Source organism: Equus przewalskii, chromosome 18 (assembly GCF_037783145.1).
Source record: "Equus przewalskii isolate Varuska chromosome 18, EquPr2, whole genome shotgun sequence".
Lineage (NCBI taxonomy): Eukaryota > Metazoa > Chordata > Mammalia > Perissodactyla > Equidae > Equus > Equus przewalskii.
In genome coordinates, this window is record NC_091848.1 from 58,589,271 (window position 1) to 58,612,939 (window position 23,669).

Consider the following 23,669-nt stretch of genomic DNA (forward strand, 5'->3'; position numbering starts at 1 on the left):
GTTGTTTATCCAGTGTAGTCATTTCATGTGGGTTGTTATGTGCATTAATCCTTGCATTTGGTTCCCTTTTCTGGAAGCCTTTACATGTGTGTTCTTGTGAAATTTTCAAAAGTTGCTTTGGGATACTTTTTGGAATAAAAGTGTTTTTGATACATGAACTGTAGTTTATATGTAGTGTTTTTCATAGAATTAAGTTTTGAAATTTAGATTCTGTATATAATTTTTGTAATATGCAAGTACCGCAACTAAAGATAAAAATGTAAAATACAGAGAGAGAGAGAACAAACTAGGGATCTCTTAAGGAAGCAGGGCCTGGAAAATATAAATTACTTAAATTGAAAGATCAAATAATCTCCTCATATGTATACTTAATTAATATTTTTATTATAATGATTCCTCCAACTAATCATTGCCATCCAAATACTGAGTGAAAAATTATAGGACACATAAAAATTCTAGAAAAGTCTAAACAAAATTTATGACCTGTTACATCTTGTTTCAATCTTCAGTTAATGTCTTTCTAGTCCTTATTATTTAACCCAATATTTATTTCAGTTCAGTACCAAGCCTTAAATGAAACTTTCTTTGTTTTAACCACCCAGCTCCCAAAGGGAATAGCACCAACACTACTCACTACTCAAAAATGCCTTGTTGAGAAAGTTTCAGCTCTTCCCCAACCAAAAACAGCTTTTACTGGCATTTCCTTGAGTGTCTTGCACTCCGGGAGTAGGCTCTCATTTCCCCTCTCCTGGTATAATCTGTAAGTCATCCCTGAATGACTCAGCATGCATCTAAAATTCTCATTGTCTGCACCCCGCAGCCCCCACAACTGGACCCCATCCTTCCCCCCGAATGAGGTTAGCTTTGGTATTCAGTATCGGCTGAAACTAGACTGGGTTCTCCATGCCTGATCTGAAAATGCTGTCTAATTATCAGTGACCTCCACTGTTGGCTTCTTTTACTTCTCATTTATCATCTTCCCACTCTCCCTTGTCCCACCCTGATTCATGTTAAGTGCCTGTAAGTTTTGTCCTGCTCCCCACTCAACATGCTACTCAGCCTGCTTCTCAGGATAATGCCAACAGTGGTGAGGCTGGAGTATCACTGATGTGCGCCAGTGTCTGCCATCTGACTTCAGGCTCAGTGTCTGCCCACTGACCTTCAGATCAGACTGAGCATCTAATTCTAAATATATGCTCACTGAAGCAATCCATGCAATCACCTACACCATTCTCTGAGAGTCGTGTTATGGCAATGGATTAACTACTCCATTTATTTGCCCCTACACTAATCCAAAATTACACATGGCCAATGCTCCAGATTAACCAAAAGCGGTAGCAAGATGTACCTCTATTCTGAACCTAAGGAAACAATCTCGTCTTTAATTGGTGACTGATTTGTAGTTTACTGAGATTTGTCCTTTGTTTATGTAATAAATGTCAAAATCCTATTATATATGTTAGTTCAAGAAAAACAAGTATTGTTGGGAAATAAATGATAGCAAGAAGTAGGTAATTGCAAAAGGTGGAACACGTTGTCATTGTCCACACCCAGTGACTCGGCCGAAGCTAGGAGGGCTTCTGTTCAAACAAACAAATTACTAAATGTAGCATCTGAGAGCCAAACAAAACTCAGATTATTGACCAACCAAATTCTTTCTGCTAAAATAATGTTAATATTGCTTTTTCCCCTCATCCTTACCCCCTTATAACTGGGACGCACATTAACAATTCAAATCCTGAGCCATGCTGGGTCAGAATCCAGGAACCAGCTTCGGGTGAACGTGCCGCTTTTATAAATTCACAGTAGAGTTGGAGAACCACCATGTCGTGGTATTCTCTCTGTCTCCCAAGCTGAGGAAGAGCATTGTCCCTGGCCCAGGACCTCTGACAACATGCTTTTCACTAACAGCTCAAATAAATGCCGTATCCAGGCTTCTGTGGGACTGCAGTTTATTCAACATGGAGGGCCTTCTTTAACAAAAACAATACAAATTTATGGATTCAAAATCAATTATAAAAGTGAAAATATATATTTACAATGAGAAAATAGATCAAAATGAGACACTGGGCCATGGAGTTTTGGGTCCCTTTCTTGTGAGCTCTCTTTAGGTGATAGACCAGAACACTTACATAGAAAAGCTTTCCATTTACAACCTGGCTTCCCTTCGCCTACTTGAGTACACTGTAGTTCCCAGAAAGTCTCAGAATTCACCAGAGACCAGGTGAGAAAGAGGCTCTGCAACTTGAGCTCACCGGCGTCATCCTAAGTCTACCTGAAAACACAAGATGAGCCATTCGCTTATAGGTCCTGAGACGTATTCCTACTGGCTTTGACCTGTCCCTTTTTCTCTTTGCCTAGGACTTCACCATGACTTTTTATCTCAGACACTACTGGAAAGATGAGAGACTCTCCTTTCCTAGCACAACAAACAGAAGCATGACCTTTGATCACAGATTGATCAAAAAGATTTGGGTGCCTGATATCTTTTTTGTCCATTCTAAAAGATCTTTCATCCATGATACAACTATGGAGAACATCATGCTGCGTGTACACCCTGATGGAAATGTCCTCTTCAGTCTCAGGTAGGGAGAGCTGTCTACTGCTTTTGGCTTCCTTGACCCATGGCCCTCTGCACCAAAGCTGGTGGGTCTCACTTCACACTAAACTGACAATAGTGCTGACTGTGTAGTGATGCTGGAGACTGTGACACAAGCAGAAGATGTGATTTTTCCTGATTCTAACTTCCAGATTTTAAAGCATGGTTTCCTAGTCTAACTATACACACTCTGGGTATATGTTGAGAGTGACAGGAAATAAGCTTGGACAAACAGAATTGGAGCTGAATTATGGAAATCCTCAAAAGTCTGGCCACAACTTTATAGCTACACAAAACTGCTTTTCCTCCTAACCAACTTCACCCTACCCTGCACCCCACCAAGCAGTCTTGGAATCTTGGATTAGCCCAATAATTTTCTTAACTATCTCCTTCATTTTTCATGGGAAGTTATAGTCATCATCCAAATTATCGCTAATTTCCTTACTTCCTTTTTCGTTTTTTTTTTTTTACTCAAAACGTTTGTTCTGACACTAAGCTATAACATCCCCCATTTTTAATGTGCCATATGTTCTTTTAGCCTGAGTCCTATGCATTCTGAGTGGTTTATCATAGGTAATTCTAAAAATGTTTGGTAAATACAAGCAATTCAGTTTTGTTCATGTCTTAGAAATCCCAGAAAGATTCTGTGGTAAACTGAAAAAAAATGCCTCCCCAAGAAATATCCATGTGCTACTCCCTGGAGCTTGCGAAGGTTATCTTATCTGGCAAAAAAAAAAAAAAAAAAAGAAGGATCTTTGTAGATGTGATTAAGTCAAGTGTCTTGAGATGGGGAAAATGTCCTGGATTATCTGGTTGGGACCTAAATGCAATCATAAGTATCCTCTCAAGAGAAAGGCAGAGGCAGATGTGACACACACACAGAGTAGAAGGTAATGGACCATGAAGTCAGAGCTTGGAGCATTGAAGCCGCCAGCCTAGGAATGCTGGCCGCTGCCAGAAGCTGTAAGAGGCAGGCAATGAGTTTCCCCCAGAGCCTCGGGAGGGATCAGGGCCTCTCCGACACTGCGGTTTCAGCCCAGTGTTACAGCTTCACACTTCCGGCCTCCGGAACTGGGAGAGAATACATTTCCGTTGTTTTACGTCACCAAGGTTGCAGTAATTTGTTAGTTATTAGCTAATAATCCAATTAGGATTCGAATATGGTTCTTTTGGTTCATTAAAAACATCTTGCTCATTTAGTACAGAGGTGCAACCCCCACACATTTCATAGAGGCCGTCCATAAAAAACACAGTTAAAGGAAAGTACTACCTTCAACAGGACCTTTACACCTGGAGTAACATAGGCCTCACTGGAGTCAAGCCTCTCCAGGAATCAGGAGCAGAACGGAGACACCTGGCCAAGGAATCTACTGTTTTAAATTACGTATTTTGATGAGGGGATGTCCTCTAAAGAATTAACTCACTGGATTGTCCTTACCCTGCACATTCCAAAGATAGACTTGGCCCGTGCCAGGCTCCTGGGAGGTAACCTCCAAGCCCTTGGAATGTCCTGCCTGATAAGAGCGTCTTTGTTTATGGCGGCCTTGGGCCACACCCAGAGTCAAGCTAACAATGGGATCCATGGTGGGGGCCTTGAGCCGGGTGTCAGCTGGGCCTCGGAGGAGATGGAGACTAAGGTCAGCCAGACCTCAGTGACCAACCCTCAATAAATATTTTGGACCCCAAGTCTTGGTAGCTTCCCTGGTTGGCAGTACCCGACGGGTGTTGTCACACGCTGTTCCTGGGAGAATCAAGCACTGTCCATAGCACTCCACTGGAGCAGGACAAGTGGGAACCTGTTCCTGTCTCTCCAGGACCTGCCCTGTGTTCCTTTCCCATTGCTGGTTTTCATTTGTATCCTTCCCTCGCAATAAACTGTACCTGCACGTATAACAGCTCGGATGAGTTCTGTGAGTGCCCCATCCTCTGTCTCTGATCACCCTCCACATCTGATCAAGCTCCCCATCTCCCCCACCCCAGGTGATGTCTCATCACCCCAGCTGCCTCAGCAAGAGCCCTGTGACGTGCATTTAGCCAGCATCCCCTCTTACTCCTGCAGTTTCCTCTGAGTAATTTTCCCTCCACTGACCACCGCAACCCTGCTCCTTGGCTGTAAATCCCACTTTTCCTTGTTATGTTTGGAGTTGAGCCCGATCTCTCTCCCTTCTGAAAAAACCCATTACAGTAGCCCCCTGCATAAAGTCTTCCTTACTATTCTTTAACAGGTGTCATGAATAATTTTTTCTTTACCACCACCCACCTAACCTCCTTGGTCATTAATTTATTCATGTGTCTATGAAGGAGATAGACTCAAAGACCTCAGAGGTCCCCCCAGCTTTAAAGTACTAGGAATATGCCAAAATGAGTATGTTTCGTGACGCAGTCATGCAGACCCCTCCCTGGCTTGGCTGTCTATTGATGGAGAAGACTGTGGACGGTAGAGTTCCACCCACAGGAGATGAAGTGCTTCCACTTCTCTGGTTAGCTTGGGGGCGCCGTGGGCAGGAGCAGCTGCTGCCTTTGTCATTTGCAGACTTGCTCAGGGGCCTTTTATGAACCTCTGATCTGCTATGGCGGGTACCAGAGTCTGTACTTTGAGGCAGCATCATAACACAGCAGCCTCTGCCTGAAGCTGGGAACATCTAGGAGGACATAAAATTTGAAAACAGCATCCTCATCAATATGCAAGCTTCTCAACTTAATAACACCTGAATTATGCATTGTGCACATAAATCTATAACTGAAAATGCTCTGGGCTTTTCCCGCACTCCTGGAAAGAGAACTTCCTCAGGTAAACTTGCTTTTTACCCATAGGTTTTATTACCACCATTCCAGCCTTTATTACTAGAAACTGTTTAAGTTTGCCTCTTCCAAAAAGCAGAAAATATTTAAACCTATTTAAAAGTCTTCTCACTTTGAAGTGTGGGTTTTTTTTAAGACATCAGAGCCAGAAAATATAGAGGGGGCTGGCCAGGAAATGGGGAGGCCAGAAGCGTTATTCGAACAGCAATTCACTCATTAACTCTGTCTTCAGCAAGTCACTCACCTTCCTGGCTTTGCTTCCCTGACCTCATTTGCATAGGAGATGGTGGGGGTGACGTGTGTTTTGCATTATTCCCGAAAGGCTCACAAAGGGCAAAGGGGAGGAGAGCTTCAGTGTTGCGTGCTCCTTGGCCATATGGTTAAATGATCTGCAGTTTTCTTTTTCTCGTTCTTTTGACAGGATAACTGTTTCTGCGATGTGCTTTATGGATTTTGGCAGGTTTCCTCTTGACACTCAAAACTGCTCCCTTGAACTGGAAAGCTGTAAGTCCTGCTTCCTGATGGAGCGAGTACACGTGATCTGAACACACCGTCACACGCTCGCATGTAAAAATCTTGATATAAGTTAGACCTCTTTACCCAGAACAGTTGGATTTTTTTCTCCTAAGGATAGTGGCAGATTGTCTCCCAAATAACAAAAAAATTCAGGGGAAAAAACACTTTGATAATCACACATTCTACAGTTTCCACACGGTTATAAAGGAACAGCTCCCTAAAAAGGTGTATTCTTGGTAACATTATTAACGTAGACTGACACAGACTCCCCAAATTTGGAAAGCTCGGGAATTCGTGTTCCTGCATGAATCACAATCTTCCACTAAGTGGACTTGCATTCCCAGAAAAACCCCGCTGTAGACAGAGACCCCAGTTCAAAGCCCTGGAGAAGGGTATCTGAGCCAGCTCCCTGTCAACTACTTTGACCCATCAGCTGTTTTTGACATGACATCTTAGAAGCTGACGGCAGTTTTTCATAATGGGGGTAAAACGCTGGGATGCCCACTGGGTAGCTCCCACACAGCTGCTCCTCCCAAGTCCCTTAGAGACTTTCTGTAACACTGTTTGGTTTCTGAAGAAAAGTCTTTATAAGCTTGGCTCGCTTTGGAATTTCATCCAAGAGAGCTACAAACTAAAGGGGTCTTAAGACCCGGGTCAGGCCTGTCACTGTGAGGCTGTGACATCCCTCAGTGCACACAGATATGGGAACAACCATGTGGGCACAAGAAAAGCCTGCACACTGTACCAGTCATCGGGGTCTGATCTTTGGAAATTTCTTCTTTTTGAACACGTGGGCATTATCAGTCCATTAGCAAACATATTTTTCCTCATCTAGTTTACACAGGTCATTGGACACAGCACTGGGGACAGAGCCTTATAAAACGTGGGTATAGAGCTCATGGAGCCTGCAGTTACGAGAACACTGTTTCCTCGTTGTAGATGCCTACAATGAGGAGGACCTAATGCTCTACTGGAAACACGGAAACAAGTCCCTAAACACGGACGAGCACATCTCCCTTTCTCAGTTCTTCGTGGAGGAGTTCAGTGCATCCAGTGGATTCGCCTTCTATAGCAGCACAGGTATGCTATTTTATGTGGACAAGTCATCAGCTTTTATTAAGCATCTACTGTGTGCAAAGCACCACAACATGTGAAGAGACCTGGATCCAAACAATTGTCCCATTAGGTCAATAAGATCCTCCTCCTTTTAAGGTGCATTTCCAATGCACCATTCCTTTCCTCTATTTAGACGCCTCCAACTAGATGCCTTGCTTCCGTGCTTGGTCCTGCACACTCAAAATAGCAGAGAGAGTGAACCTTTGAAAACAGAAATAGCACAGTTCTTTCCTGCTGAAAACCCTCCAGTGCTTTTCCATCACACTTACTATAAAATTCCAGCGTCTCAACAGGACCTCCCAGGACTGCATGATCTCCCTCTGAGCTCCCCCTTGATCCCGCCTCTCCTCCACATCCTGCTCTCCCCGCCTGGCCTCTTGCTTGTAGTCAAACACCCCCACCTCGTTCCACCTGCAGGGCTTCTGCTGGGCCTGCTCCTCCCTCCGCCTGGACCTTCTCAGGACCCGCTACTCATTTCATTCAGGGCTCTGTTCAGATACCACCTCCCCGGAAGCCTTGCCTCTCTAACCGTCCTTTCTCCGTAGACCGCCCTCCAAACACTCCCCCTCTGTATTTGTCTGCAGAGCACTCACCACCACGTGAAGCACATATTTACTTGGCCGCTTTATTGTCTGAGTGCCTGACTAGAAAGAAGTCAGGGACTGTCTGCCTTGTTCACCATTTCTTCCCCAGCACCTGGAATGTGCCTGGCACACGGTAGACGCTCAATAAATCTCAGCTGAAGAAATCAATCAAGTGCGCCGTTGCCCCAAATAGAAAATCTGTTCTGGGGCCACCTGGTGGCCCAGTGGTTACGTTTGCGTGCTCCACTTTGGTGGCCCAGGGTTATGCAGGTTCGGATCCTGGGCACAGACATGGCACCGCTGGTCAAGCCATGCTGAGGCAGCATCCCACATAGCAGAACCAGAGACAGTCAGGGCTAGGATATACAATTATGTACTGGGGGGCTTTGGGGAGAAGAAGAAGGAAAAAAAAGAGTATCGGCAGCAGATGTTAGCTCAGGTGCCAATCTTTAAAAAAAAAGAACTTTAAAAAAAAAGAATGAGAACTCAAGAGATTTTAAAAAAATTAACATTAAAAAAAAGGAAGAAAGAGGGCCAGCCCGGTGGCACAGTGGTTAAGTTCGCACATTCCACTTCAGTGACCCGGGGTTCGCCGGTTCGGATCCCGGGTGTGACATAGCACCACTTGGCAAGCCATGCTGTGGCAGGCGTCCCACATATAAAGTAGAGGAAGATGGGCACGGATGTTAGCTCAGGGCCAGCCTTCCTCAGCAAAAAGAGGAGGATTGGCGGCAGATGTTAGCTCTGGGCTAATCTTCCTCAAAAAAAAAGAAAGAAAGAAAATCTGTTCAAAATTGGGCCTGTATTGTATACTCTTTGCTATAACAGATCTGTTATTGGTTTGGCGACATTTATCCAAGACACTTTCTAAAATTATACTTGATCCCCATTCCCTAAAGTTAGAAGTAGCCTCCTCTTCCCTGATTGTTAGCATTCTGGGTCACTTCAGGCAGAACCCATGAAAATACCATTTTAGCTTCTTGAAGCCACACTCAGGGCAGAAAGTGTGCCACCAGCTGCCCTGAGGGTCAGCGCCGCCCTGGCTAGAGTCCTTTCACCTCCTCTGCTTTGACAATGGAGACTTTCCTCCCCAGAGGCGCTCTTCTCTGCCCTTGGACCTTGGAGAGAAGCTATCAGTTGTTATCTATAAGCCTTCATCATTAACAGAGAAACCAAACTTTTCATCAGGAGAAGCTAAACGGCTTTCTAAGACCAATAGCTGTTTAGCTCTTTAGATCCAGAAGAGATGCTCTATTTTACTCCATTATTTGTTTACATTGCTTGGGGTTCAACAGATGATGCTATGAATTGTAATAATGCTTATTGCCTTTTCTGATTTTAAATATAACACATATTTATTTTGTTTTGATCATTGGTTTATCTCTGGCATATAGTAGATGCCCAATAGCTAATTGTTGAATGAATGAATAAATGGTAGATAATTTGAAAAGAATTCAGAAAAATTTAAAGAAAAAAACCTTGTAAGCCTACTTCATGGAGATAAACTATGTTGTTATTTTTATATATTTTCTCTTCCTCATTCTTCGTCTTTTCTCTTTTTGTCTTTTTGTCTATAAATAATTATAGATATGTTTTTGTTAGGATTTTTCATTCTCAGTGCTAATTTAAATTAATGTTTAAATAAAGGAATGCATGCAGTAAACAATGATACATATTAAAATATAAATTTATAGTTTTTTTCACTTTATTATTATGATGATGAAATACCTTTGGCACATGATAAATTGTGAATAGGACTTTCTAATGTTTGACGCTATTAAAATGTAATTCATATGACGCGTATCCAAGCATATGAAGAAATCCAAGAGTATTGTTTCCTGCACAGAACATATACAGCATATATAATGATAGTAGCAATGACATTTCTTCAGGTTTTGAAGCACAGGTATCCATTAATATACATCCAGCTATCCTCTTAAAAAGAAGAGGTTAAATTTCACTTCCAAATTCCAGCTTCCCCCCTAAGCCATTGCATTGGCTCTGCTGTCTCTTTATTTGTGCTTGTCGGCCCTTTTGAGCCCTACCATGCTGGGCCAACACTGGTTGATTTTTATCTTCTTCTGGTCATGTTTTAGAGTCTATCTAAAGCCAGGCAAAATACTTGAGTTGAAAAACTTACTGCTCAGAAATGCAGTAAAACTTCTAGACTTTCCAGTGTAGTTACATTTTTAAGAAATAGCATTTTGGTTTCTAAAAAAAATTAGGTTCAAATATACATGGTTTGTGCAGTATGGGATAGTGATCCACAATCAATTAAAATTTTAAGGAGCCAGAGGACAGTTATGGTTGTAGAGCTGAGTTTCCACTTTATAGCTGAACTGCCTTCCCCACGGCCCGTCAGTGTGAACAAGCAGGTGAGGGCTGCTGTCCCCACACCCCCTTCAGCGCCCCTGGAACTCATGCACCGTGCTAGATTTACAAAGGAAAAAGAGACGACTCCCGCCCCTGAGGAATGCGCTGAACAATTACTCTCTATCGAAGCATAACGCAGAGGCTGAAAGCATAATTTCTGTAGAGAGACGGCCTGTACTGGCTCTACCACTTGGAAATGCCACCTTGGACAAGTTGACTCCTTCTCTAAGCCTCAATTCCCTCATCTTTAAATTGGTTTCATAATACTCTCTACCTCACACGGTTGTGAGGATACATGATTTACTATGTTTAAATCACTTGGAAAACTGTCTGCCCTGCGGGAAGTGCTCAATAAATACTAGCTAGCAGCTGTCATCCTCACCATTTTCATCAACATGGTCATCTTGATCCTTTCAACACAGAATGAGCCTTAGCATCAACAGGCCATTGAAGGTGACAGTCTCCAGGTGTAAAAACCTTCTTGAAGGCAAGCCTGGTGGCACAGCGGTTAAGTTCGCATGTTCTGCTTCGGCAGCCCGGGATTTGCCAGTTCAGATCCCGGGTGCGGACATGGCACCACTTGGCAAGCCATGCTGTGCTAGGCATCCCACATACAAAGCAGAGGATGATGGGCATGGATGTTAGCTCAGGGCCAGCCTTCCTCAGCAAAAAGAGGAGGATTGACGACAGATGTTAGCTCAGGGCTAATCTTCCTCAAAAAAAAAAGACCTCCTTGAATCTTGTCTTGGGACTGACTCCCCAATTTCTGCCCCTCTCTCCTATTTTCATGGCTTCCAACTCTCCAGCCCTTTTCTCTCTTTCATAAACTCACCTTCTTTCTACTGTGTGGCAACCTGAAGGAGGTGGATAGACCCTTACACCCAAAATTTGTTTCAGATGTGAAAAACAATGACTCCACACACTTAGCAAAAGGGTAGAAAGAGTCTTATTACTCACATAATGAGGTTTTCAAGAGAGAGCAGGACGGGCTCTCAAGCAGGTCTGAAAATGGCTTGAGAGAACAGGGAGAGGCGACTGGCTTGAGGGTTTACGGTGGTGGCAGTGTGGGGCTGGCGTGAGGGTTCCCTTGCACACGGCAAAGAGTGCATGGTTTGAATTTTGCTTGAGTGCCAAAGGAGGGGCTGGAGAGCTATCAGCAGTCAAATGTCGAAAAAGGAGTCAGGCACTTTGTTACGATATCCAAGGTGAGGGCTCCTCACCTCTCAGGCAGCGCCATCCTTCCTCGTTGGTAAAGGGAGCTCTTCCGGACCCACAGCTTCAACCACAGTACCGCCCCTTGGCTCCCCTTCCCCGGAGAACCACAGACAGTGCAGCATGTGTCCTGCTTGGTTGCCAAATGAATAAATAAATAAATTGTTGTTCAGAAAATTGTGAGTAGAGAAAGGACCCTATTATCTAAATTTATTTTAAGACTTAAAACCACATTCATTAACAGTGTCTTTCTTTATGAAGTACTTTCACAGCTCTTCCTTGTCTCTTTTAATCTCACAATAATTATATAAATCTATAACATGGGAGTTATGGTTATCCCACTACAGCTGCAATCAAAACTCTCAATTGCACACAGTAAAAAGCGAGGCTGTGATATGAGTAATACAAGACAATGAGTAGCTTAAAAAATAATGTCTGTTTTGACTTTAGAATACACTATGTATCTTCTATTACCCTTGGTAAGGAAATTATTTGATATTCCTGGAACGCATGTCAGCTGATGGTGAGAGAGACCTCAGAGCAGGGAGGGAAGAGAAGGCACTTACGGGAGAACAGAAGAGTCAGCGGGGGCTGCCAGGCCTAGGTCTTGGGCTGGCAGCCTGAACGTTGACCTCACCTGTCTCATCAGTTTGCCATCTCGGGTCTTCTAAGAAACTACTACTGAGACTAGCAGAAGGGTTCTGCAACTTTGCAACGCCTATGATTTTCGTACAATTTTTAACCTACAGTCCCTGTATTTGGTTATTTTTTTGCAGATTTATCACAGATAAATATATGGTGTCCTGACACCCTGAAATGATAAAAATAGTAAAACAGTCTACCAATACGCCTTCCTTCCACCTGTCTGGGAATCCGTACCTGTCTCGAGCCCAACCTGGGATCCACTGATGTAGTAACTACTGTGAGTCTTTTCCTCTAGAGGAAATGTCTCAGGTCACTCCTTATAGCTAGTAAACGGTTTATTGACTATTGCATGCGGTCGTTAGCCAGGTTTTGCACACTTGCCCACTTGCAGAAATGCTGCAAACACAGTATATTTTGGAGAAAGTTCTTTAAAGGCCATCCCACAAAATATAATTACCATTCATTCCTGAACAGCAGGTATGAAACGGAAGGGGGATCTCTGACGCACATCACTGAGCAGCCTGCAGTGAAGTTAGTTCAGGAAACACTGATGGAGCGCCAGGCCCAGGCCCTGTGCTAGTGCTGGGCAAGCGAGGGGAGCATGTTGAGTCCACGTCCCCAAGGAGCTCGCAGTTCACTGAGTGTCTTATTTCCACGAAGGAGCCTGTTCTAATAAAAACTTCGGCTTTTCCTCACAGGTTGGTACAATAGGCTTTTCATCAACTTTGTGCTGAGGAGGCATATTTTCTTCTTCATGCTGCAAACCTATTTCCCGGCTGTGTTGATGGTAATGCTTTCGTGGGTGTCATTTTGGATTGACCGAAGAGCTGTTCCTGCGAGAGTTTCCCTGGGTAAGTCTTCCCATGCCTTTGTGAAATGCTAATAAGGAGACAGGTCGTGGCGGAAGGTAAATAAGAAGGTGATAAGTGGAGAGGAAAAGAGAATGATGGTTTAGTGGGGATGCTCGGAGATGTGCACTCAGGTCACGGTTCGCATCTTGACAGCCTCCAGGGCAAATTACAATTGCACTTTTGCCTCGGGACCCCAGAGCTTAGGTATGAAGGCCACACTGACTGACCAACGCCTGGGTGATAGTAAGGAGGGAGGGTGAAATTATGAAGCGTGAGCAGCCTCACCTTACGAATCCGTCTCTTCTCCCTTTTGCGGAAACTCCGCTTCCCTTGCCCAGGTCCATTTCATTTTGCATCACAAACCTTTGCATCCTAGAAGAAAGAACCTTCAAGCTAATTCACGCTATCCTGTCTGTATCTTAATAAATTACTTTAGTGGGGGATGCTTGAATTTGGAAACATTAGTGCTAATTAGAAATAGGAGCTTTAACCTAAACTCCAAAATTGGAATCAACCGCAGTGGAATTTTAGGTATTGTGGCATTTTAGTTGGCAAGAGATTTCAAGTGGGGAGACATTGCCAGCCTCATTCAGTCACCACACCAGTGTGATTATCTACTTCACCTAGCATGTTATACGCCACTGTCATACATACCGGTTTGTGGGAACCATTTCAGACCCACTCAGCAGTTATTGAGTCCTTGCAGAGTGGAAGGGGCCAAGCCAGGCGTTTAGATAACATGCTACTTGACGAGGACTCAGGAGTCAACCTCACTTGCCCTCTGGGCTGGTACAGGGCAGAACTCCCTCATTTCGGCTGATGCTCTTTCACCTGTAACTCTCTATCCAGAGAGAAGATTGTTTTAAGTGGTTCACAATCATTATAATTATCACCCAATTCATTCCAGAAAGGGTGATTTCTAAGTTAATGTTCACAAATTGTATGCATACTTCAAAAAATCATTTGAAAGACATAATTTGTCATTAATATTAATAATTCCTCGCCCCCCTTCCCCTATTAAAAGCTTCAATCTAAAAGCATTTGAGGCTTGAGTATCTTCAAGGGAAAAAATACCATCTGAATTAGTAATTAAATTATTGTGGCTGTTCCTTTGTGTCGGAGCAGCCTTGGGCTGACCTCAGTGAGGCCATGGGGCAGCGTCGACCCGGATGGGACAGCAACGACACGTTTCCAGCTCTCAAGACAGGATGAGAAAGACATTCTGTCTCTAAAGGTTTATGAACATGATTTTCAGTAGGATTCCCGAAGCTGACTGCTCAGCTCTTACACTTGGAAAATGACAGCAGTGAAAGCTGGTTCCAGGGCAGGTGGGATGAATGCAGAACACTGAAATGCATTGAAGTTGCCCCTGAAATTATGTGCTTCTTGCATCTACATCTGATCCCTCTGGGTTAGGAAATCGCTATCCAGATTTATATAAAATAGACAAACCAGAAGTGTCCCTCTCCCCTCCTTTTTATTGTTTTTATTTTATTTTTTTAAAGATGTGCTGCCCTTTTTGGGTTTTTTGTGTGTGTGTGTGAGTAAGATTGGCCCTGAGCTAACATCTGTTGCCAATCTTCCTCTTTTTTTTTCCTCCCCAAAACCTCAGTACATAGTTGTATATCCTAGCTGTAGGTCATACTAGTTCTTCTGTGTGGGATGCTGCTGCAGCACAGCTTGACGGGCCGTGTGTAGGTCTGAGCCCAGGATCCAAACCTGGCAAACCCCAGGTGCTGAAGCAGAGTGTGCAAACTTAACCACTGGGCCACAGGCCTGGCCCCTCTGCCCCTTTTTAGTAAAGACACCTGCAGTATTCCCAAAACACAGCTTCCTACCACCTTCCAGTTCTTTCAAAGATGCTTTGCCCTCTGCTTTTCTGACTCTTCCCAAATGCTGTCTACCTGATTCTCCAGAGGGCCCCTCTGACTATCCCTCTGTCTGTCCCACTTGTCTTTTCTCAGTTGTTCCCCTCCTTCACTTCCTCTGAAGCTTGGACATTATTAAGCATCCTCTCCAAATCCAGGAGCAGTGCAGTGGTCAAGGGCCCAGCCTCATCTTTACCTCCTGAGGTGGCTGTGAGCATGAAATGGGAGCATGCATGTCAGCTGCCTAGGCTGATGCCTGGCCCACAGGGTTTGATAAAACCAATCAAACAATAAATTCGTCTTCATTGCTCTGCACTAGTCTGGTTTTTCTCTTCCTTTAGACTTTTCTTTCATTTCTCTTTCCCACTTTTTACTTCTTCCTTTTGCTCCTTAAGTCTGGGTAATTCCCTCCCAAAGCTTTGCTCAGTTTTGTTTCTCTCAACAACTGGAACAAGCTCCTTGCTTCCAATGACTGTCCCTATGAAAGTAAATCCCAAATCTGTGCCCTTATCTCAAATCTTGGTCTCAAGTCCCGATGGTGTTCCCAGCTGCTGCAGGATTTCGCCTGCAGGCACTCCAGGCACTCGACGTGTTCCAAACCAAACCGAGCCGACTGCTATTCCCCCCACACTCAGATCCCACTTATTCTCTGGACTTTCCTCATTCTGTTAAGGCCCCCAATCCATTGAGGCTTTCAATTTGAGCCTTCAGTTCCCTCCTTAGTCCCTGCCAGTGGTTATCAAACTCTGGTCTTAGGACCCACGTACGCTCTTAAAAATTATTAAGGACTCAGAGAGCTTTTGTTTTTGTAGGTTACATCTATCATTACTAGCCAGGGTGGATATTAAAACAGAATTTTTAAAAATACGTATTAATCCACTTAAAAATAGCAATAATAAACTCATTACAAGTTAACATAACATATTGCATGAAAAAGTAATTTTTTTTCTAAGCCAAAAAAATTTGGTAGGAAAAGTGGCACTGTTTTACCCATTTTTGCAAACCTTTAATGTCTGGCTTTATAAAAGGCAACTGGATTCTCATCTCTGGTCCTTCGTTCAATCTGTTGCACTTGGTTTTAGTTGAAATATAGGAAAATATCTGGCATCGCTCAGATATGCAGTTGGAGAAAGAGTCGTATTTTGATAGTCTTTCCAGATAATTGTGCATAGATTTCTTTGATGTTGCCCCAAACCTCAGCAAGTAACAGCTTCTTAAAGGTTAGTTGCAATGTGGAATCTGAAATGATGCCAGTGAATTTTTTTACTCTATTTGATTAAAATCTGTTGATCTATCTGACACTGACTAGATCTTTTTACCGTGCATTCGTCATTTGAAAATATCGATGCACCAAGTTATACAGATCTTACAAATGTTTACATAATTCATTACACAATATCTAAATAATCCCATTCATCAATATCACCATTAATCTCATCACAGAGTGTTTGAGCATTGGGAAGCTCTCAAGCTCATACTAATGGATACAAATTTAACAACACCTAATTTGGGCTTGAAAGCTCAAATTTTATCATTTGTCAAGAAATACCATTACTTATTTTCCTTGAAGTGGTAGGTCTACTTCACCAAGTTTTGAGAATATGTCTGCCAAATACCCAAGTCGAACAACCGTGGTTTGCTGTCAGCTGTTCTTCTGAGGGAAAGTGGTGTTCTAGTTAAAAACGTCTGGCTGTCAGCTCAGAACCCAGCTGCTGGAGCACTTTTCCTCAGGACAGCGTTGTACTTGCAGGCGCGGAAGTGCTTTCCACATCCTTCTCACCTCACCAACCACAGTGTTTCAAGGGCGTTAACACTCAAGAGCTGTAATTTAATACAATTAATTTTTACCAATTTTCTTTATGATGAGTGTGGGAGCTGAGGAACACAGGGACCACGCACGGGTCAGCTGGCCGCTGCTGCCCTGGTCCAGCTGGGGCAAGAGCACTTCTTCCCACCAGTGCTTTATGCCCATCAGTGCAGTGTCAACATAGTGAAAAAAGTTAATAATGTCTTAGTATTGTTAACAAACTCATTTCACTACACAGACCCTTTGAAAATGTCTTGGAGACCCCAAGGGATCCACTGAGCACCCTCAGAGAATGGCAGCTGTAAGGTATCTAACTCTGAGAGTCAGCCTTCTCAATAAAAAGTCCTCAGAGATGCTTATCCTGGATTCTCCATTCCTCTGCCTTGACCAGTGTGGGGCCCTTGTTAACCTTCCCCTGGGCTGCCCAAATAGACCCCTATGTGCCCAGGCCATCCTGCAAGGCTTTGTGACATCAGACCTGGGGCGGGGGGATGGGAGCAGAAATGCAGCCCCAGCTCCATGGGACATGGTTTGGGGTAACATCCTCTAGAGAGAGGCTGCCTTTTACTTACTGCACAAAGCTCTAGCCTGGGCTTAAGGAGGGCTCTCAATTGCTCATTTCACCTCCCGTTCTTCTTGCCCCGGTTCAGCTCTGCCACCAGAGTAATGTCCCTAAAACGCAATCACGGTGCCCTCACCTCGAATGCCATTGGAGTAAACGCTATCAGTTTGGATTCCAAGGGGTCCCCTGAGGGCTGTCAGATGAAATACAGGACACTTGGTTATATTTTAATTTTAGATAAGCACCAAATAAGGCTTTACTTTAGGTATTATCCCAATACTGCATGGGGCATACTTATACTGAGACATTATTCCTTGTTTATCTTGAACTTCTTGTTTATCTGGAATTCAAATGTAACTGACTGTCCTGTGTTTTTATTTGGTAAATCGTCAACCGTACCCCTGCCCCAATATACTTGCCCTGAGTTTCAACCAATTTGCGTATTCAGTGTTCTCAAACAGACCCCCGTGCCTAACTGCTTACCTCACCTCCATGCATTTGTTCTGGCTCTCACTCTGCCTAGAATGCCCTCCCTCCAGTCAAACGTTGGCCATCTCTCAACAGCCAGAAGCCTTTACTGATGGCTCCAGGCAGACATGGTCTCTCCCGTCTTCGAGCCACATGGCACGTTGTCTCTCTCGCTTCCACTGTTTTGAGCTTAGCTGTGGGGTGGGTTGGTGGCTTATCCTATCTCCTCTATTAGAATTTGAGTTCCTTACGGACAAGGATCATTATTACCCTCATTTTTGCCCCTGTAGTGACCAGCACAGTGCCCTGCACACATTTTGTGCTCAATGCGTAGTTGTTAAATTGCCGGTGGTTAGCCCACCAGTTTTTTAATAGCTGTATTTCAGTTACTAACTGAAAACAATGATGATTCATTGCTGGTTAAGACCCTTCCACATTTGTCGTGTTTCAAATAAAGGACAATAGAAGCCGATCAGCACAGAAGTATCCATTGCGATTAGGCAATTCTCATAGAGATAATAACTATCATAACTTGGAATGTGTCATGGGCTGCAAAACCTATTCCATCTTTCTGTTGTTCTGGTGTGGAGAGAGCGAGACTATTCTGAAGCTGCTCAAGGGTGTGTTAACCCTCCTGGAAGGTGGGGGAGTGTTGTGCTTTCTTCTCTCCCTTCTACCTCCCTTCTTCTTTCCTTGCCTCCATCTCGCTTGGTCCTTCTGCATGAGGTGTGCCATTCATGTACAATGTATTTAGTAGTGGGATCATTTACCAGGAAACACACGTGACAGAGAAAGGCAACTCAAGCTTGCAGGCATGTAGTCACCCACAAAGAAAAATGTCTAACGGAGGATATGCCATGTACCTGGAGAAGTAAATACTTAGGAGGAATTCACTTAACCATCAGAGAGGTTACCACAACTTCTAGGTAGTGGACTCTGGCGCACCTCTGTGGGATGATGGTTGTTGGATTCTGGTCGTGGAGCAGTGTTGGGATATCCAGCCTATCTTCCTTTCCCGTACATCACTTAATATTTTCTTTCTGCCCAGGCCTACAGGGAAAATGTTTTATTCATTTAAAGGTGAATGTAGACACCTCTCCCTTCAAAAGAACCACCCACAACATGGCTACTGCAGGGCAGGAACCGACTCCACGGTTCTGTAAGTGATGCCCTGGGCCATCACACTGGTCGACAAGCCTCTCCATTATGCACAGGACGACCAATGAGACACAGGATGAAGAACTCTCCCCAGACTGAAGTGTTCTTAGGACCTCACACATGTCCCTGAGTGTTAATATGGTGAGACTGTGGGGGCTCAGGGGAGCTGAGTCCCCAGGCCAAACTAACTATTGTCTCATCACACTTTCCTGACCATGCACAGCAATGCCAGTAGGTGGGAAGTCATTTTCTAATCCCAAGACAGGACCTTCCTTTGACTAAATGGTCATTTCACATAATTCACAACTCCCTTACTGAGTTGTTAACTTAGTGGATTTGGAAGGAAGACAATTTGTCAAGATCAGTGCATTTCAAAGGGGTGGCTCAAGACATAGTGAGTGTGTTTAATGCAGCTGTCTTAAGACTCCTGACTCTCAGCGCTGAGTTCTAGGAATTTATGTGTCAGTTTTCTCATCCTTCATTCCCTGTAGTCAACAATCCCTCCTTCTCACTCTCTGTTTTATTTCTGTTTTTCTTTTTCTTTTTTGGTGAGGAAGATCGTTGCTGAGCTAACACCTATGCTGGTCCTCCTCTATTTTGTATGGGGGACTCCACCACAGCATGGCTAGACATGTAGGTCCACGCTCAGGATCCAAACCTGTGAACCCCAGGCCACCGAAGCAAAGCGCACAAACTTAACCGTATGCCACCAGGCCAGCCCCTATTTTTTTTTTTTATTGCTCATTTTAAACAAGGAAAATCTAGAATTCTTATTTCAAAATAAAACTACAGTAAATTAATTGGAGTGAGCACTCTTTTAAGGAAAATGACTGATAGTTTATTGCTCTCTGGCAAATATAGATAATGCAATTTCCTTTTATTGGCCAACAGCCTTTGATTTAAGACACATGACAGGATCTGTCTGCAGGTAAACTCCTGTGTTTGTTCTAAACCCTTACTTTGTCCATTAAGCCCCATGTTACTGTCTGTTGAAAAAAATCAAGTTCTATCTTCCATATCTTTGAAAAACCACTAAGAGAAGACACTTTTAAATTTTAAAACTAATGAAGTAAGCTACTAAGTAGGAGTGTTAGTTTAGATGCATTCAGTTTTAGGAGTGAAATCCTGAAGAGAACAAGCCTCTTGGCCTGTTGAAAAGCACAAAGTCCCTTCACACTTCCTGACATCATTCTAAACTCAGTCTCCTAGCATCTTGTCTCAGAGATGCTCCAAACACAGAGATTGGTTTATAATCTTAAAAACAACAGGAATTCTCTTTTCAGGCCCAGAATGAGAGGCAGCAGGTTTACATGTAAACAGCTTGGGTCCTATACTCAGAGAGAAATGTTTCACTCCTGCTCCTGACAAAACTCGGAGCAATTACTCTCAGCTCATATTTCTTTCCTGCAACTTGTGGCTAATAGTATTTACCTAGGTTTGTGGTGGGTAAACATTCAACACAAGAAAGCAAGTTTTATTTAATCATCTTGGCTTCAGCTACACACACACCTGTAAGGTTAATAAAAATTTCACATCTCCATATTTATGTAGCAAGGAATGCAAACAGTGTTGGCTGATATGCAGATTGTTGACATTACATTGTAGAGGAACCTGGGACTCAATGAGATGGTGGCTGCCTTTAATGAGGAGAGCTGGAACAGCATTTAGGGTTCTTATTCTGCAGTTCAAAGCAGTGGGAGGATGCGATTCCGGCTCTCCCACAGCGACTGTCCAATTGCCAAGTTGTGTTGGTCTTGATCATACAAACTACAAACAGAAAAACTTAATTTAAAATCGAATAGCTCTGTAGAGTTGTGACTGTCTTTGGTACGGGCCTCCCTCAGAGGAGACCCTTGCAGACTTATTACAGACGTGTGTTGGTGAAGCCTGTGCACATTCTGCATCTGAGCCATGAGGAGTAAATCACGCTGTTCTTCCTGCTGCTCAGACTCTGTCTGCTGACATTAAAATGTCCTCACAACTTATAAAAATCATTAAGGATTCCATTTGCGCCTCCCTGGTGGGAAGTTAAGAAATAAATCCGTGCCAGCCAGTGTACATTTCAAATATTTACAATATGATACTTTCTCTCCAGGTGGTGCTCTTGCAGCCTCCCTCTGAGAAATTAGTGTAGACACAGAAGAGGCCCCCCAAGACCAGCATTTTATTAAGGAAAGCTCAGAGTCACTTCTTTCTCCATTGTCCCCCAGAACCCTGATCTCGTTACCCTTGATGCTCATGCCAGAGAATAAAGAAGGGAAAGGAAGAGAAGAAAGAGGAAAAGGAAGGAGAAGAGGATGGCAGTGGGAAGCCAGAGGAAGGGAAGAGGGGTGAAAGGGGGAGGGGAGGGGAGGAGTGTCGCGGAGGGGAGGAGAGGGAGTGACGGGGGAGGAAGGGAGAGGCCGATAGGGAAAAAAGTAACTGGCATTTGGCATTTGCTTAGTAAACAGACACTGAGCTGAGCCTCCCCTAGCACGCCCAGTCTCAGGCTCAGCTGAACTGCAGTTTCGGTAACAAGGCACAAAGCAATAGCAACAATGATGGCTTGTAAGTATTCCATATGAAAGAAAAACATGGAGAATATCATTCTTTAATGCTACTCAAGACCAGTCCCTGACAGATGGAAGATTAAAGGTTGACACGAAGACAATTTCTTAACAGTAAAAGTCGTGAAAGGATGGGGACGGGGAGTGGAAATGGTTTTGGAATTTCTTTCCTAGAAGAATATTTTAAAATTGAGTCCGTTTTACCTTTCTGAGAAGCTTAGAAGAGGAGCATGTGAGGGCAGGAAGCACTGAGTCCCTCAGACCTGTCTGACTCTGTGAAGCCTTTAGAAGGAGGAAGGAAGCATTATGGACAACAGGAATGAGGGCAAGACAAGGAGGCTGGAAGAGAAATCCAAGGAGATCTTCTTGCTTAGGCTCAAGCTGTGAACTAGGTTAACAAGCAGGATTCCTCCCCCGCTTGGATCACCAGATATTGTTCTGGAAACGTGCCCTCTGGTGTAATCCAGCACCAGATCCTGGCACTGAATAGTTACGTCACTGAGCTCATCACTGTTCTCCAATGGCAGGAATCACCACGGTGCTGACCATGTCCACGATCGTCTCCGGAGTAAGTGCCTCCATGCCCCAGGTGTCCTACGTGAAGGCCGTGGATGTGTACCTGTGGGTCAGCTCCCTCTTTGTGTTCCTGTCAGTCATTGAGTACGCAGCTGTGAACTACCTGACCACAGTGGAGGAGCAGCACCGATTCGAGAAGACAGGGAAGGTACTGCCCTGCTTTGACCCTCGGGTCCCGTCTGCAATGTGAGAAAGATTGTCCTCATCTATGTCCCTCTCCTGTCAGCACTGGGGCCCTTGGATTAAGCCCGTTTGCCTTGGCAAGATGCAAGATTACGTGGTGGTAACAATTTAACATTGAACTTTATTCTCTTGCTCTGTGCTGGCTGGTTTCTGAGCATCCTCATCCAACTCTGCCAGGAGTCTAGCGTGAGGGGTTTCTCTCAGAGTGCTCCTCCCCATTGGCTCTGTCCCTTGAAAAGAAGAGGTTGCTTCAAGTAGATGATGACGATGACGATGACAGCTAACATCTAATGAGTATTTATTACGTATTGGTGTTGTGCTAACCACCTAATGTACATTATGTCATTTAATTTTCAAAGTAACCCCAAGAGGTCGGTACTTTACCGCCCTCGTTTTACAGAGGTGAAATAGCAGATGGTCAAGGTCACGCAGCTCAAGGGGAATCAGGATTTGCTTCTGGGTCTTCCTGCTCCAAAGGCTGTGCTCTCCACCAATACATGATATGTTTCTCTCCACCCAGAGCTAGGACTGATTTTTCTCTTCTCGTCACTCGGGACAGTGATAAAGCCTAAAGGGAGGCTCTTCTCCCCACAGTATATATACTGGGAATGAGGTGCCTTCTGGGCTCTGAATGTTACCACATGTCTCTGGTGACATTGCTTAATAAATACGGATAGACGGACCTCCACTGCTCCACTTCACAGAGGCTGGAGCACCAGTGCCCCACTATTAGGAGAACTGACATAAGAGGTTCAGAAACCCAACTGATCAAATTAATTCGTTTGCTAGCCTACACTTGAGACTACACATGCACACACACACACACACACAGTTTTAATGCCATACGATCACATTGGTTTAAGAAATTCTTATATGAGCATTTATACACACCCAAAATATTACTTAACATTTTTTGTACTTCTGGTGCGAACGTTTCATCCTTTTCAGAGTATTTTTATATCCTCTTCTCCCAGTGAACCCTCATATCAGCTCCCTGATGTAGGCCTTGCAGACACTATTATCTCTATTTTTAAGATGCAGAGGCAGAGTTTTAGGGAAGTAAAGTGATTTGCCAAAAGATTCACAGTCAACAGAGCTGCACCTGCAACTCAGATCTGGAATGCGAACTCCACTCTTTCACGTCCTTGAGTGAAGGCTGAAATAGGATCTGATTTTGCTTTATTGCAGACACTTAAATTTGTTTGGTTGGCAGCATGTGAGTATGTGCCCCTGTCACATACATAGCCCCAGTAACTGCCATGCAGGTGGAGCTTTTAGACAAGCATGCAGCAAAGGTGTGTGTGCATCGCCTGGATTTGTTAAGATTTCCTTTCCGCAGATCTGGGTGGGACCCGAGAGTCTGCATTGCTAACAAGCCCCAGATGCTGCCGATCCCCTGCCCACACTGTGAACAGCAGAGATCTAGACAATCTGTGAGTGAAAGGTGACAGAGAAAAACGTGTGACAAGGGAAAGAATTTTGTTGTTCTTGTTTTGTTTCATTTTTTATGTGTGGAATGGTTAACCTAAGAAAGAGGCTCTGAAATAATTTTGGCCCACCTCCACCTAGTGCTTTGACTTCAAAGTCTCGATGTCTCCTGCCCCCACCTGCCACGCTACACACCTGCTCGCCCGATCTCAATTCTTTCTTCATTCACTGGGATTGTACAGTCTTCTGTGTATCTCTAAGAAGAGATTCTTTGGAGTTATCAATCATCATTCATTTTTAAAATTATTTTTTGTTGTAGTTGTGGTGAAACACATATAACATAAAACTTACGGTCTTAGCTGTTTTCAAGTGTCC

At 43.9% G+C, this 23,669-nt stretch overlaps 1 protein-coding gene across 7 annotated transcripts in view; it reads left to right on the forward strand.

Moving 5' to 3' along the window:
- GABRR3 (gamma-aminobutyric acid type A receptor subunit rho3) overlaps window positions 1-23,669 on the forward strand; it is a 57,351-nt gene that overhangs the window by 29,434 nt on the left and 4,248 nt on the right. For 6 of the 7 annotated variants that reach the window (XM_070582898.1, XM_070582892.1, XM_070582895.1 and 3 more), the window contains 5 exons: window positions 2,362-2,585; window positions 5,823-5,905; window positions 6,857-6,997; window positions 12,546-12,698; window positions 21,635-21,831. In XM_070582898.1, coding sequence (XP_070438999.1) covers window positions 2,362-2,585; window positions 5,823-5,905; window positions 6,857-6,997; window positions 12,546-12,698; window positions 21,635-21,831 — 798 coding nt within the window. The remainder of the gene's footprint in view (window positions 1-2,361; window positions 2,586-5,822; window positions 5,906-6,856; window positions 6,998-12,545; window positions 12,699-21,634; window positions 21,832-23,669) is intronic. The other variant, XM_070582893.1, reaches the window with a different exon arrangement.